The sequence below is a fragment of the Aristolochia californica genome, unplaced genomic scaffold, assembly GCF_029961685.1.
Source record: "Aristolochia californica isolate CCGP_79_NKW_82.1479 unplaced genomic scaffold, dmAriCali1.0.hap1 SCAF_2, whole genome shotgun sequence".
NCBI lineage: Eukaryota > Viridiplantae > Streptophyta > Magnoliopsida > Piperales > Aristolochiaceae > Aristolochia > Aristolochia californica.
The window spans coordinates 5,002,228-5,017,650 of record NW_027181881.1 but is presented as its reverse complement, the minus strand read 5'-3'; the positions used below and the strand labels follow the sequence as shown (position 1 = coordinate 5,017,650).

At 37.2% G+C, this 15,423-nt stretch overlaps 1 protein-coding gene across 1 annotated transcript; it reads left to right on the top strand.

Annotated features, from left to right (window-relative positions):
• The first annotated feature begins 2,590 nt into the window (after positions 1 to 2,590).
• On the top strand, positions 2,591 to 15,162 carry LOC137956635 (autophagy-related protein 18h-like). Its single transcript, XM_068804199.1, has 9 exons — positions 2,591 to 2,997; positions 9,429 to 9,890; positions 9,998 to 10,441; positions 10,518 to 10,763; positions 11,390 to 12,205; positions 12,338 to 12,513; positions 13,143 to 13,276; positions 13,382 to 13,918; positions 14,450 to 15,162. The coding sequence occupies exons 1-9, from the start codon at positions 2,767 to 2,769 to the stop codon at positions 14,452 to 14,454; spliced, it is 3,051 nt and encodes a 1,016-aa protein (XP_068660300.1). The 5' UTR covers positions 2,591 to 2,766; the 3' UTR covers positions 14,455 to 15,162.
• The last annotated feature ends 261 nt before the right edge of the window (positions 15,163 to 15,423 follow it).

Genomic DNA, 15,423 nt, shown 5'->3' with positions numbered 1-15,423 from the left:
GTTCCCCTAATGGTAGTCACTACCCAAAGAGCATGTGCTTGGGAAAATTCTAGTAATTCGCTTTAATAACTGGAAAATTACAAAAGAGATTCCGACTATTTTTGGCTATGTGTAACTCATTAAACGATTTTTTACCCAAACCAATCTTCCTAAGAGATTGTTGCTAGATTCTAGCTCTAGCTAGGCTTTTCTATCTAGAATAACAGGTTTTAGATGAACCTTTTACAATATCTTAAAAAAATAAGGAAAAATTACACTCTTACTTGGAAAATTTCCTTGAGAGATTCATCTTGCCTCCTCCTTTGTAGCACGTTGAGAATAGACCAATTTTTTTTTTTACTATGATGAATACAAGGATGATTGAAAGAGAATGAAGGATGTACAAAATATGTGGTTCTCTCTCTCTCTTTCTCTCTAAAGCACTTTGATGAAATTTTGCAAGATTATGGATTGTGGCTTGAAGATGTGCCACTAAACTCTCATACACTATTTTACTCACGGTTTGGTGGGGTATTTGTACCTTCCATAACTCAAACTAGCCATTATTTGTCCGTTTGAAAAAAATTGTACCTTGATTGATTGATCATTGGTAACTGGTTGATCGATCGATAATAATAACTACTTTTCGATCGATAGACTAATCAATCAATATGTTACTATTGGTCCAGAAAAGTCAAGTTGATCGATCATTGCCAATGGCTGGTTGATTAATTGAGATTCCCTCTGGCTGTGCAATACAAATATGATCAATCAGTGTATTTTCCTTTGATCGACCATGCTTGAAGTCCCTTACAGGCAAAGTTCTAATTGATCGATCAATCAAAAGGGATGATCGATCATTCCATGAGAATTTTGCTTGCCTGGACAACAATGATCGATCAATCCAAGTGGGATGATCGATCATGCGTTATAGAATGAAATGGCCATGTCCTGGATGATCGATCAATCGACTAAGGTTGATCGATCATGCTTTAGATTTTTAGCTGGCATAGCTTTGGATGATCGATCATTACCAATGGTTGATCAATAATTCCAATGCCAGTTAAAAATATAGACTTTATGAAGCATGAGAATTTCTCTCTAAGTGCTTTAATATGTTTCTAGGTGATGTGTATGATAATTCTAAACACATCTATATGTAATTTATAACCTAAAGCTCCGATTTCACAAGTACTTAAAGGAATAGGAGTTAGAATACTCTCTTACAAAAATTAACTGAGTTTAGATGTTTGTCTATAATGCTTGAATTTGAGTCTTCTCATTGTCTTATTCCTTGGGAATTCTTCAAGAAATGTTATTCAATTGTGTTTTAAGTCTTGAATTTGGTTTTGGCGCTTTAGACCTTGAGATGTTCTCGAAAGTTAAGTATCTAAAATACTTTAGATTTACAAGTTATTAATTCAATTAAGTTTTATTATTATTAAAATCAATATGGGAGACAACTTACAATGAACATCAGCCAGGTCATATAGGTCGAGGGAAATTCAGCCCTATCCTTCTCCCCTCATGGCATGCAAAAAAAGGTTATTGGGGGAGAAGAAAACTTTTCTCGATCAATTTATTATTAATATTTTTAGCATGATTTCTAATGAATATCATTAAAGTTAATCAATGGTCAAATCCATATGATCACCTCTTTGAGTTGGTGACGTAGTCATTTTTTTAAACATTACTATTATCTTCATTTTATCATTAAAAATTAAAAAAATAAGGAAAAACTCAAATTGACACATTAATAATTTGTATTAATTTCTCGTTTTTGGGGTTACCCCCGGCTGGCTGTGAATAAGAAGAGGAAGTGGGAGGCAGGATAAGGTCGCCGAAACCGAATCTTTGACGGTAACCTCCAAAAAGTTTGGGCGAGGATTGGCCAAGAAAACCCAGTCAGCACTCATAACCGTTAAAACCATACGGATGGACGAGGGTGGGGTCCACCCACCTCGACAGAATATCCCTATCCCTCCACTGCAAAATGACTTTAATACCCTTATCTTGGGCCCAACGGGGTATCTTCGAACTTGCCTCGTCTTGCCCAGAAGCCTTTAATGTCGCAGCTGTAAATCCTGTGTTCTCTTCTCGCGTCTCCTTTCCTTGGGAAGCAAAAAAAAAAAACCAATGGGCAAATCACGTCCGGGACGTCTCCCTCCTTTTCGGGCTGCTCCTGTGATTCACCGCCTCCCCAGAACCACTTATTAGATTCTAGTAAACTCATTATCGTTTCTTATCCACTATCCAGTTGAAAAACTTTTCTTATTTTCAGACTCTTTTGATTGAAAAGAGTTACTCTTCCGTATACTTAATTAAGCCGCATAAGCGAAGCGATAGAGAAACAAGAAACTACAAGCTTGACCAAAAAATTGAGACAAACACGTTAGATTCCAAATGCTCCGACCAAACACCCTACTTCCCCCGTAAGACGCCGCAAATGGTAAAGGTTTCCAATGAAAGAGCGTCTGTGGAATGTCTGATACGGAGATATACCATAGATGTGAACATTGTCCCCATCATCCATCATTGCGTGTTAGCTTTTAAAAAACACAACTTTATTTACTTAACGAAAGATAAACCAAACAGCGGAGAAGAGAAACAATAGAAGCGGAGAGTCTAAAGAGACAACAACCCAGCCATGAAGTCAAACTGAAGAAACGAAAGAGGGAGGAGAGAAAATAAGAAGACGGAGAAGAACCGGAATCTGATCTCGGTTGGTGCTAATTCGGATGGTATTTTCGATCGCGGGCGACCAGTGCTGGAGATGGGCGGGGATGAATGGACTGGCTGGGGATTGCGGTGAGAGTCAGGGGCGACCCAGCGAACTTGGTTGGGAGGATGAGAAAGGGAAAAGGGGGAGGTGCTAGGAACGGATTGTTACCCAATTCGCTCAAAATTATTTCTTCTTGTCTCAAGGCGGTTTCCACTAATGCGAGCACCGTTGTAAGGTCTGCTGGAGCCTCTGTTGCGGCGTCCATTGCCGTTGCCGCTGAGGATGAAAAAGAGCAGGTTTTTGTTATACTTCTTTGTACCGCTTTTGATCAATTCATTTTCTACTTTCACGACGGGTGCTTCATTTTATCTCATTCGAGAAGGGAAATATGATCGCTACTTCCCGGGTGATCATTTTTATTTAGTTAGTGGGTTGCCAAGTAGACCAACCGGACATGATAAAGCAAATGCTTATTCACCTCTTTTCGATTTTTGTTTCTTCTTATTCTTCTATGGCTGTCATGTATTTCCGACCATGTGGAAGAGAAGTTTCCAAATTTGTATCATTCGATGATTGCTTTTGACGATGCTTGCTGCTTCTTTCCTACTTCTTAAAAACAAATGAATAACAAGATGAACAACCTCGACAGTTTTTGGTTGGGTACGGTACTTACGTTTATATTTGTTAAGTTGAAATGGTTGGAGTTATTGCAGCTAGAGGACGGGCAGTTTTCTTTTACCAACTTAGAGTCACTTCGTTGAAAGGATTAAACTTGTTCAAAATAGGAGGGAACTCTTTCTCATATTAATCTAGGGAGAATGGTCAATGAGGAGTGCATAATTTCATACAACTCAGCTATGTTCACGGAGATATTTCCTAGAATTGATTTTATATCTTTCAACTAAAACTTCGATTTTACTAACATAGGATCTGTAGTCTTTGCAACTAAGTTTAGAAGCAGTTCCGTTCAAGCTGGGTACCTTTAGCTTTGTCCTTGTGACGTATAAGGAGGATATGTTTGCAGAGATTTTTTCTTGTGAGAAGATAACGATGTATACACCATAGCACATTTCCATGATTAGTGCATTGCAGTATAATGTTTTGTTCATCAACGCTTGTTTATGCAAAGAGACTCTTCTACAGAGCTTGATTTAATAAAACCTCCCCAATGTGTTTTTATGCTTCATACATGTTTGAGATGAAGACCCAGACATGTTCCTTGTGCGGAACAAATCAGAGCATCTACTGCCTGATGTTAATTTATACATTGCTGATATTAGTTTGAGAGAGACTCTCCTACAGAGCTTGATTTAATAAAACCTCCCTAATGTGTTTTTATGCTTCATACATGTTTGAGATGAAGAACCAGACATGTTCCTTGTGCGGAACAAATCAGAGCATCTGCTGCCTGATGTTAATTTATACATTGTCGATATTAGTTTGAGAGAGAGAGACTCTCCTACAGAGCTTGTTTTAATAAAACCTCCCTAATGTGTTTTTATGCTTCATACATGTTTGAGATGAAGACTCAGACATGTTCCTTGTGCGGAACAAATCAGAGCATCTGCTGCCTGATGTTAATTTATACATTGTGCTAAACGCCTTACACTCCTCTTCTGACTAGTAGAACATTGACAAACATTAATTGTAGCTAAGTAAGACTTGAACACTTAAGTCATTTGGAAATCGGGGTTTTTGATGTATCATTCTCATACTTGTCCAGGCCAGAAGCTTCTGTTATTGCGTAGTACACTTACATGAAACTTCCATTGTAGCTCTTTCTTTTCACTGGTCATTCTAACCTTCAAGACTTAGGACACATTAGGTTAGTTAGTAATCACTGAAAAGCTTCTTTTGGGGCAAAAAGCAAAAGACAAAAATGAGAAAAGCTTCTCAATACCAGGTTATTAAAGTCATCATGAATACTCTCACTCTCTCTATATATATTCCAAATGGATTTGTAGCAACACAGGATTCAGGATGCATAAAAAATTTGAAGGGTAAAAATGATCTCATGGTGATCTGATGCATGTGGTGGACTACTAGTTGTCAAGCCTAAACCCTTTCACTTTGCTGAGTAATCTATTCTGCTTAGCTATTAGGAATGATAAATACCCGTGGATCTCTTGTGAAAGAGTCCTAGAAATTAGTTGTATTGATAATGCAAGCATGATTTTATGTCCTTAAGGTCTCTCTTTTCTTTTCCCCTTTTTTCTCATGTGCATGGATTGATGTTAGGAATAGCCATGTAGTCAGGAATGGTATCAAGTGAGGACTGTTTTCTTATTACAGTTGCAGGGTTTCCATTTAATTATCCTGCGTTGATGCATGGGATCAACCCCATTCAGGGGTTGTCACATGTGCCTCACATGAGGTGTCGATGCAGCACTTCCTGACTGAACTCCCTGTGCAGATCAGGACCAAATGCTCCTCGTTTGATTCTGTCTTATGGAATCATTTATGTGAATAAAAGTTTTTAGCGTAGAAAAAACTCAAATATTTAAAGGGATAAAGTAATTAAATTCTATTAAAGAACATTCCATACTCTTTGTTCAAGAGCAGGTATGGAAGAGTCTTACATGACTCTCACAACAAAAAGTCTCACAAAGCCAAAATTAATATGGTGGAGTCTTACAGGAGGAGGTCTCACAGAAGAGTCTCAGTTAAGGTGTTTTAGTTATGTTTGTCTTCTATTTATTTTTAAATGTTCAATTGTTCTAGGACTTATCTTTTATTATTTAACTTTGGATGGAACTGGGACATGGGTAGTTTAATTGTAATATGATTCTACTTGTTACCTCTATTATAAATAAGAGTTTGTTGTACTCAAATTACACTAAATCAGTGAAGTATTTCTCTTTTCCATAAACTCAACATGGTATTAGAGCAGGTTCTATGAGTCGAATTGGTCAACCCACAGAGATAATGTGATCTTTTTTTGATTTATCATCTCTAGTAGTTTAGGTTCGTATTCTACCTTTTTTCTTCATTTCCTATCCAAAACTCATTGTTTTCTTGGGGTTCGCACCTTTATAATGAAGTTTTCATATTACAAATTATATATTGACAGAAAAATCTTTGAGTCTACTTTCCAATGCAAAAAGAATTTTGGCCATCAGATTTTTCTGCAAAGAGAAATCGATATTTGAAACAACAAAGGTCAGACAGCAAGAGAGGTTCAAGTAGCAGCAGAAAACTTTAATTTTTGAGCCGTTTTATACCATCAATAACAAGACTTTATATGGAGAGTTATGTGTCAAAAGAAAGATCCGTAAGTCTATTTTCTAACATATTAAACCAATTCTCAATCTAAGTTTTCTAGATGGAGATATCAATTTGGAAAGGGTTAATGGTTATTCTAGCCAAAGAAGAAAGAGTATTCAATTCGGCCAGATTGTAGAGTCCGAAATCTATCAGATTCTTTCTCTTAAAAGAAGTATATTTCATGGAGGAATATTATACTTGAATGAAAGATATCGAAGTCTAGTTTCAAAAGATCAACTTTCATGTCAATTTGATTTATAGGGAAGGAGATATTCTCATTGAAATCGGAAAGGGTTATGCTACCAAATGAAGCAAATCAAGTGGTCATAACAGATTCAAGAACGAAGTTTTTAATGTCAAATTAGGTATCAAATGAAAGTTCTTCTTGAATAACAAACAATTTGTGATTCTAAGCTGTATTTTGAGAGATATCAATATCATAAGTACTAAAAGTCAGTTATGCCGAAAACCTCCCATTTTTTTCCTCCTATTATCTCTCCATGCATTGAAGTGAATTGAGTCTCCTTTTTCCTAGAATCTTAGTTTTTAGCCAAAGTTCTCTTATAATCAGAGAGTTTTGGTCAAACTTAATCACTCCATGATATGCTCGTTCAAGGTATGCAATATCCTACTTCGATGTGGGGTGTCATTGTGTTTATACTATAAAATATAATGTCGATGGATTTATTGAATGGCACAAGGCCCGATTGGTAGCAAAGGGATAAACATAGTTGTACCTTCGATGTTGATGTATTTGAGACATTCTCTCTTGTAGTCCGACTTACTTCGGTACGCATATTTATCTCTGTAGTGGTTAATAAAGGTTGGCCTCTTTTTTAACTTGATGTAAAAAAATGCCTTCTTGTATGGAGATTTACAAGAAGAAGTTTATATGGAGCAACCTCCTGGGTATGTTGTTTAGGGGGAGACATGGAGGGTATGTAAGCTACAAAAATCCATTTATGGACTTAAACAGAGTCCTAGGGCGTGGTTTGAGAAATTTAGTACTGTAATAAATTAGTTTGGGTTCTACCGGAGCCATTGTGACCATTCTATGTTCATTCTTAAGAGGAGGACTGGTGTAGTTGTTTTGGTGGTCTATGTAGATGATATTGTACTCTCTATTGATGATCTTGAAGGCATTACCAAAGTTGGTCTAATTTCTGGGTTGTGGTCAATATATTGGTCGAAATTATTGGTGGTAAATTTTGTGGGCAATCTGATAGTCGATCCTATGATCAGTTTTCATGGATGATTTTCTATATTCCTAACTTTGATGTCTCATGTGTTTTGCTCTTTGGTTGTCATATTCCTATAACTTTTTGTATTTTTTGGAACTTTTAATCTACTTGTCTCCCAATCCATGTTGTATTTTGTGGACTCTCTCTTATTTCAGAAGATCAATTCCTTATAACTCTTTATTTCTGTTCAAACTTTTAAATACTTTGCATAGTTTGAAATTTGTCTTAGGAAAGGTCTCCTCTTGTTTTGGGAATTGAGTTTGTTAATCCCTTTGATTGAGTTCCTTACATTGGTTTTCTTATTTTGCTATATATGGGTAATTTTGGCCTTAGTGACTTATTATTTCCTTTAGTGGGTTTTTTACTGTTGTCCTTTGTTGATTGACTTGTCTTACATAGTGATTATTATCACTATTTTGTATCCAAAATCATTTGTGTCGGTTTTAAATTTTCTTATTTTGTCACCCATATTTTTTTACCCTTTTCATGGGTTTGCCCACTAGATAGGCTTGTGAGAGTCCTTTGCTGCTTTGGACATCTGGAGATGGTTTCTTATTCAAGGGGAGTAAAAATAATTTTGTATTATTTAAAGTTTTTGTGAAGTTGGGTCCAAGGCCTATCCCAAAATGACTAGCCAACTTAGGAAACCTCTTTCCCAACTAACAAATTCAACATATTTGTTCTCACTAATCCATGTGGGACTATTCCTTAACACTCCCCCTCATGTGTAGGCCCTCTGGGCTCTTACATGTGGATAATTTGGGTAGAAGCCCACATATGAGTACCTGCTTTGATACCATGTTAAGTTGGGTCCAAAGCCCATCCCAAAATGACTAGCCAACTTAGGAAACCTCTTTTCCAACTAATAAACTCAAGATCATTGTACTCACTAATCCATGTGAAACTATTCCTTAACAGTTTTATTATGATCAAGTCGGGGATCATTGTCATCTACTCCCTAGCATGATGGGTTGAAAGAGTACAAGACTATAAGTGTGTGAAGCCGAAGTGCAACCAATACTGAAGTTACAAATTGTGAAGTTTTTTAAGTGACATAGACCTCAGTTTTTTTTTTAAGATCAATATTTGATTGTAGACTATTTGTTTTTATTTTCCTTTGTATGCTTAAAAGGGGAATTGAGAGATAAAGTTTGTAACAAGTGGAAGCTATATGCTCCAACTTAAGGGAGAGTGTTTGAAGGTATAATTAGGTTTTATTTTCTTTCCAAGAAAATGTTATCCTTTGGAAGTAGTTTCCTAGGGTTAAAGGGCTGTAGGGACAAAAATATAAATTTTGAATTGTAAGGGAAAACATTTATAATTATAAATGGAGAGAAGGGTTTGTGAACCCTAATCTCTCCCATTGTTTTTCTCCTACAAATTCCAACACTTGTAAACTTTATTCTACTTATGAAAGACTATCAAACATGGCCTGACTGAACTGTAATATGCAACAAGTTTTTTCAGCTGTCTTCCCTTGTATGACAAGTAGGGATAGCTTTCAATGAGGAAGTACTGTGGAATGATACAGTTAACAGATCATCAGTTTAGAGCTCTCAACACGAAATGTTGGCATAGCTGAAAATACGCAGTCATTGTAAAGCACGCTGAAGTTTTTGAGCAGTCATTTGCTGGTATATTGGTATATAGTTTTATTGGTTTTGACTACTTTTATTATGCCCTTGCTTAAATTCTTTGTATATATTTGCTGATGTATGAGTGGAAAGGTTTATTGTGGTTGACTATTTCTATGATGTTTCTTAACTTTCATTTGTAGAGACATGGAATAATAAGTATGCTATGTTCACAAAGAGCTTCCAGAAATGCCTGCCAAAGGAACTCTCTGATGTTGATAGTGCAACTAACAATATTCTGTATATAGTGCTATGAATAATTCAGTAGTCTAACTTATCATGAACTTGTTTTCTCACTAGATGGGTCATTCTTAGTTCAGCAAAAAACGTAAATTTAGTATTTTTCTCTAATGTTTTCTCCCTTTATCATGTTTATTGTTTGCCCAAGTAGGTTGATTTTTGAATTCTCCATGTGCACTCTAATGATTTTATTAAGTACGTAGCATTTTTCCTTGGTGGTTGAATAATGAAATTGAGATAAATATCAAGTTTGTTGACATTGTTTATCCTAAAAACCATTGTTTTGATCATGGTTAATCTTATTAATCCCTAAAAGGTATCCAGGAATTAATTGTATTACTCAAACAGGTGCTATGGGCTGGCTTTGACAAGCTGGAACTTGGTCCATCCACTTCGAGACGTGTTCTTCTGCTTGGTTACTCAAATGGTTTTCAAGTGGTTGATGTGGAAGATGCCTCGAATGTCTGTGAACTGGTTTCAAAGCGTGATGGGCCTGTCACATTTTTACAGATGCTGCCTACTCCAGAAAAATCAGAGACCCACTGGGGATTTAGTGCATCACATCCACTGCTGTTAGTTGTTGCTGGTGATGAGACTAGTGATCCTGGTCTGGTTCAAAATCCCCATTCAAATGGGCTTGCAAGAGATGGCATCACTGACTCGCAACCAGGGAACTGTGGGGCCTCTCCGACTGTTGTTCGATTCTATTCATTGCAGTCTGACAATTATGTGCATGTTCTGAGATTCCGGTCTACTGTATACCTAATCAGATGTAGTCCCAGAGTAATAGCTGTGGCCCTTGCATCACAAGTAAGAAGCAGTTGTGGTTTCCATTTGTTACAAATTAGTTAGCGGTTTGAGGATCACTGATTTCTTGCTTCTCTCTCTCTCTCTGTCTCTCTTTTACAACCTCCCAGATATACTGCTTTGATGCTGTCACTCTAGAGAACAAGTTCAGCGTCTTGACGTATCCAGTACCTCAGGGAGGACAAGGCATGGGAATTAACATAGGTTATGGTCCAATGGCAGTGGGTCCCAGGTGGTTAGCTTATGCTTCCAATAATCCTCTTATGCCAAATACAGGTCGACTAAGCCCTCAGAATCTCACACCTTCTCCAGGTGTGAGCCCGTCAACTTCCCCCGGGAGTGGGAGCTTGATGGCCCGTTATGCCATGGAGTCCAGTAAACAGTTAGCTGCCGGAATTATTAATCTGGGTGACATGGGATACAAAACTTTGTCTAAGTACTGCCAAGAGCTTTTACCTGATGGTTCTAGTTCCCCTGTATCAACAAACTCAAGCTGGAAAGTTGGTAGAGTCACAGCGGCAACGCATTCAATTGATACTGAGCATGCCGGGATGGTTAGTTTAAAATTCAGTAATCCAGTGTTGACCTTCTTTGTCTGTTTTGATTAATTTGTTGCAATGGTAAATGCAGGTGGTTATTAAAGATTTCATTACAAAAACCATCATTTCACAGTTCAGAGCTCACACCAGCCCAATATCTGCTCTTTGCTTTGATCCAAGTGGAACTCTCTTGGTCACAGCCTCTGTCCATGGAAACAACATTAATGTGTTTCGCATCACGCCATCCTCTATGAAAAGTGGAAACTCTTCCATGCGTTATGATTGGAGTTCATCACATGTGCATCTTTACAAGCTATATCGTGGGCTGACAACAGCTGTAAGTAGTTTTTTAATTAGACTTCAGCTATCTAACTTTGCTTAAGTCACAAAGATCAAATGTAATTTTAATCCAATTCAGAGAATTTTGACAACTTTATAGAACTTAAGAGCTGCAAGAGTTCAGATATCGACGTTTATGTTTGAATTTTTACTTTTTGGGTAAACATAATGAATTGTATGTTTAAATATCTTTGAATCTTGTTACTCTAGAAGTAAAAGTGAAACTATTGAATAATCAAACAACTTTATTGTATAATATTGTGGAAATTAGTAACATATGCGTATATGCTAGATAACTTGCCAGCTAAATCTTATATATGTGTGTATTTATATGTATGAATATAACTAAAAAAAATTTAAATGGCATACTGTTTGAACTTGTTACTCTTGTGATAAAAAAGTGAAAATTTTAAATAACTAAACAACTTTTTAATATTATGTTCTGGAAACTAATAAGGTATGTATATTTGCTCGATTATTTACTGGCCTAATATTATATATGTGTTCATTAAGAACGAACTTAAAGCACCAGAATTGGTAAGCTTCAGAGAGCATATTCTGGAGATCTCTGATTGATTTTACTTTTTATATTCATCTGCCTCGTTCTTTCTTTTCTTTTAACAGGTCATACAGGACATTTGTTTTAGTCATTATAGTCAGTGGGTAGCAATTGTTTCTTCCAGAGGTACATGCCATATATTTGTATTATCACCCTTTGGTGGAGATGTTAGTTTCCAAACACAAAGATTCCAAACAGAGGGCCTCATTCTTTTGCCAAGTTTATCGTTGCCATGGTGGTCTACTTCATCTTGCACCATCAGCCAGAAATCTACAACACCACCTGTACCTGTTACTCTTTCTGTAGTAAGCAGAATAAAAAATAGCACTGCTGGATGGCTCAGTACTGTTTCTAGTGCTGCTGCTTCTGCCACTGGAAAAGTACCCATTCCCTCAGGTGCTCTTGCAGCTACTTTCCACAACTCATTTTATCGGAATCCCCAGCAGCTTCATTTTAAGACCAACTCATTGGAGCATCTATTGGTGTACTCTCCATTGGGTTATGTGGTACAGTATGAACTTTTGCCCTCGTTAGGGCTGGAGTCATATGATACCAGTTCAAGAGCAGGGCTAGGCCCCATGCAAGATGACGAGCTACGTGTCAATGCTGAGCCTGTCCAGTCATGGAGTGTTTGCAGAAGATCAAATTGGCCTGAAAGACATGCTGGTCTTTCTGGTATTTCCTTGAGTAGATCAGACACCGAGGATATGAGTATGGATGGGTCTGATTCTGAAGATACTGACACAAAATGTCCTAGATCATTCAGTGATACTTCTTTTGTGAAAGACCTTGTGAAAGCCAATGAAAAACCCCATTGGTATCTCTCCAATGCTGAAGTGCAGATAAGCTCCATGCAAATGCCAATATGGCAGAAACCGAAGGTGCAGATTCTTGTCTAATTTGGAATAACTCATTGATTTTGTGATGTTATGATTTAAGTTTCTTTCTTGTTCTATTTTCTGATCACTTGATGTATAATATTTCTTAATAATTTTTTCATACATTCTGTTTAGATTTTCTTCTTCATGATGATGCCTTCAAAGGTGAATGAAAGGATGTTTTCAGATGACTATTCTGGTGGAGAGATTGAAATTGAGAAGGTTGCAGTCCACGAGGTTGAAATAAGGCAGAGGGATTTATTGCCTGTGTTTGAGCATTTTCAGTGCTCTCAATTAGATTGGAGTAATAGGTACAGTTTCTAATATACAAACCCTTGTGAGGATGTATACCCTATATAAAATTTCCCTTGTTTGTTCTAAATAACTTTGTCTTATAATGGAATTGATGCTTGCTCATCTTCATATTGTTTTTCCTAAAAGTCTAGACTATGTTAAGTTTCATTCGTTGAGTCTCCTGAGAAAAATAGTATGATACTAGTTCTCTGTTTAGAACTTATCAGCAAAAATTCCTTCTTCTTGCTACCCAACATTTTCTTGTGTCCTACCTTACTTAATTTTGGGAAATATTTAGGTCATCGAAGCTCTTTTGCTGGCGCGACTGAATTGATGTCTGCATTTTTAATGACTGATTTGCAGTCACGACTGTTTCTAGAGGCTTCCCATATTTTCTTCTGCCTTATACTGCATCTTGCTATTGTCAGAAGAATATTTCGGGATGTTTAGAGAGACAAAGAAAGAGATGCTAAAGATTTTGAAGGGGACAATGAAGACATATTTTGTCCTCTCACAATATAAGAAGTTGAGGAGAGAAATCTGTGTGCTTAATATTTTTCTTTTTTGTTGAGCAATTAAAACTTGTTTTTCTCATGCGTATGTTCTAACAGAGTTTTAGTGCATTACTGACTCCTGTCTTGTTCAGAGCATATACTGGAGGAAGATGCCCTAGCTCTTCATCTTCTGAGATTGACCAAATCAAAGACAAATTCATTGAAGAGACTCTCGCTAGGCACTCTGAATCTCCATCTTGTGGATCAGCGGAAAACTCTGACATTGGTAAGCTCTATCTCTGAGTGAGATCATTTTTTACTGTACAGGTATCTGGAGATAAAAGAAGAGGAACCTTTTGAACATTCTTATGATATTTAATATTTGTTTTAGGCACATCAACGGCGACTGTGAAATTGCTGGATCATACTGGTCTTATTTGTGATCCCGCACAAAGTTCTGTTCTACTGGGACATTTTGTGAGCAAGATCAGTGATGAGCCAATTGTAGCCAAGTTAAATGCACCTAACTCTTTCCTTTCAAATGGGGAAGATGGTTCTGCCTTTAGTGGCATATCATCTTTAAAAAATTACTCAAATTGCATGGGGATGGGGTCGACTATTATCAAGGTTGCTCTCTCTTCAGATAATGGACTGAGTGGTGAAATCTTAAATATGTCTAATTCTAACCATTCTGCTTCTGAGGTTCCTGGTGATATAATTGGAACCACTGAATTGTTCAATCCTCTGGATTTTGCAAAATATTTTCATGAGGGCTACTGTAAAATATCAGAGCTCGATGACTGCCGTGAGTTGCCTGAGGTTGTTACAGATGCAGACAGCAGCAGCAGCCACTGTGAGAGAGAAAAGCCTGATGAAGATGGAGACAACGATGACATGTTTGGGGGTGTATTTGCCTTTTCTGAAGAAGGTAATCATGTCTCCTGCTGTTTATTAGTTGGTGTGGGAGTTCCACCATCTAGTTTCCACCTTTGGGAGCTGCCCAAGGGTGTACATGTCTCAGGTCCTTGTGGAGGATGTCATAGTCCAAAAATTTGTTGTTTTGCTATATGTTAAAATCTTTTCAATGAAATGCAATAACTGTCACTTGTTCATTGTCATCATTATTAGAATCTTCTCCATCTATGGTATGCTTAGCTGCATGAATCCTATCTGTGGGTCCTATATATCATTTGATAGCTCAATTGCTAGGCTTGGATTTTCTTATAGTCCTTCCAACCTTCATCCATGTCTGTTATCAGCTTTCCTGTACTTTTTTCCTGCTCATTTTCAACATGACACTGTTAATTCTAAGTTGAATGCGTGTAAACCATCTTAAATGGATCTCTTCTTTTCTTTTTCCTTTTTTTATCCCACTCCCATGGTCATCCGTGCTTTGCATGCGTCCTTTTTTGGTATCATCTCTAGACACTTACTTGAGCTAATAAACTATCTGAAGCAGGTTAATGCACCACTTGGATGTCCAACATTAGGATTGCAGCAGCACATTCAGAATTGTTGTAAGGTTGTTGTCATATAATCATGTCACCTTGAAATAAATGTCCAAAAGGTGTGCGTGTCGAAACCCTTCAGTGGGGCACTTGAGCTCGATGAGTGCAAGAGGACCTCCATTTTGGGGTAACGGGGAAGTGACTGATAAAAACAGGAAGGACGCAGTGGCCACCGGAAGGACTACCGCTCTTTCTCTCTATTTTCTTGTACATGTTGTAGATGGACTCACAATTCATGGGTATAGCATTTGGAAGTTTGTGCTCTTGGCATGTGAACTGGGTACTATTCTCCTCATCAAGAGCCGTGGTTCCATCAGAACCTCTGATGACTACAGAAGTATTACAGTTTGAACAGGCTATTGGCAAAGTTGATCAGCCATATCCGAATGGAATGGAAATTGGTTGATCTCATGACTGTTATTATTTGTCAGTCAAGGCATGTAGCTATCCCCAGTGCTGTATCAAGCATGGCTCTTCAGAAAAGGAAAAAATAAAATGAAAAATTGATGGTATCTGTTTCTTTAGATATGTACAAGATTAAATGTTCAGGAACCATATAGAAATGAAAGCGCATGCAGACTACTGATTTAATTTTTAAAGCAAGCAACGGCTGGCTGAGTCGATTTGCTCAAGTGGGGATAATTATTCATTGAAATTGACAAAACGAAACAGGTTTTTGATTGACTGCAGGAGTTTAACAATCAGGTCTCTATCTTTTATAAACTCAATATCTCACGCACTTTAAACTTTAAAATGTGTCTTATTACTGTCCATCTCCTCCCTTTCACATCGTTTCAGTTTTCCATGCACAAAACTATGTTCCCAATGGCTTTTTACAAGCTTTAAAACTCAAAACGTATTAGCCTGTTACTCATGGATTATGTCAAGATCACTGGGTTTGTAAGAACTAAGATGAAGAAGTCCA

Excerpts from the sequence above, each read along its gene's own strand:
- LOC137956635 (XM_068804199.1), top strand. The coding sequence starts at position 2,767 with ATGGACTGGCTGGGGATTGCGGTGAGAGTCAGGGGCGACCCAGCGAAC. Across the intron at positions 10,442-10,517 it reads ATACTGAGCATGCCGGGATG|GTGGTTATTAAAGATTTCAT; the intron begins GTTAGTTTAAAA and ends TGGTAAATGCAG. Across the intron at positions 10,764-11,389 it reads ATCGTGGGCTGACAACAGCT|GTCATACAGGACATTTGTTT; the intron begins GTAAGTAGTTTT and ends TTCTTTTAACAG.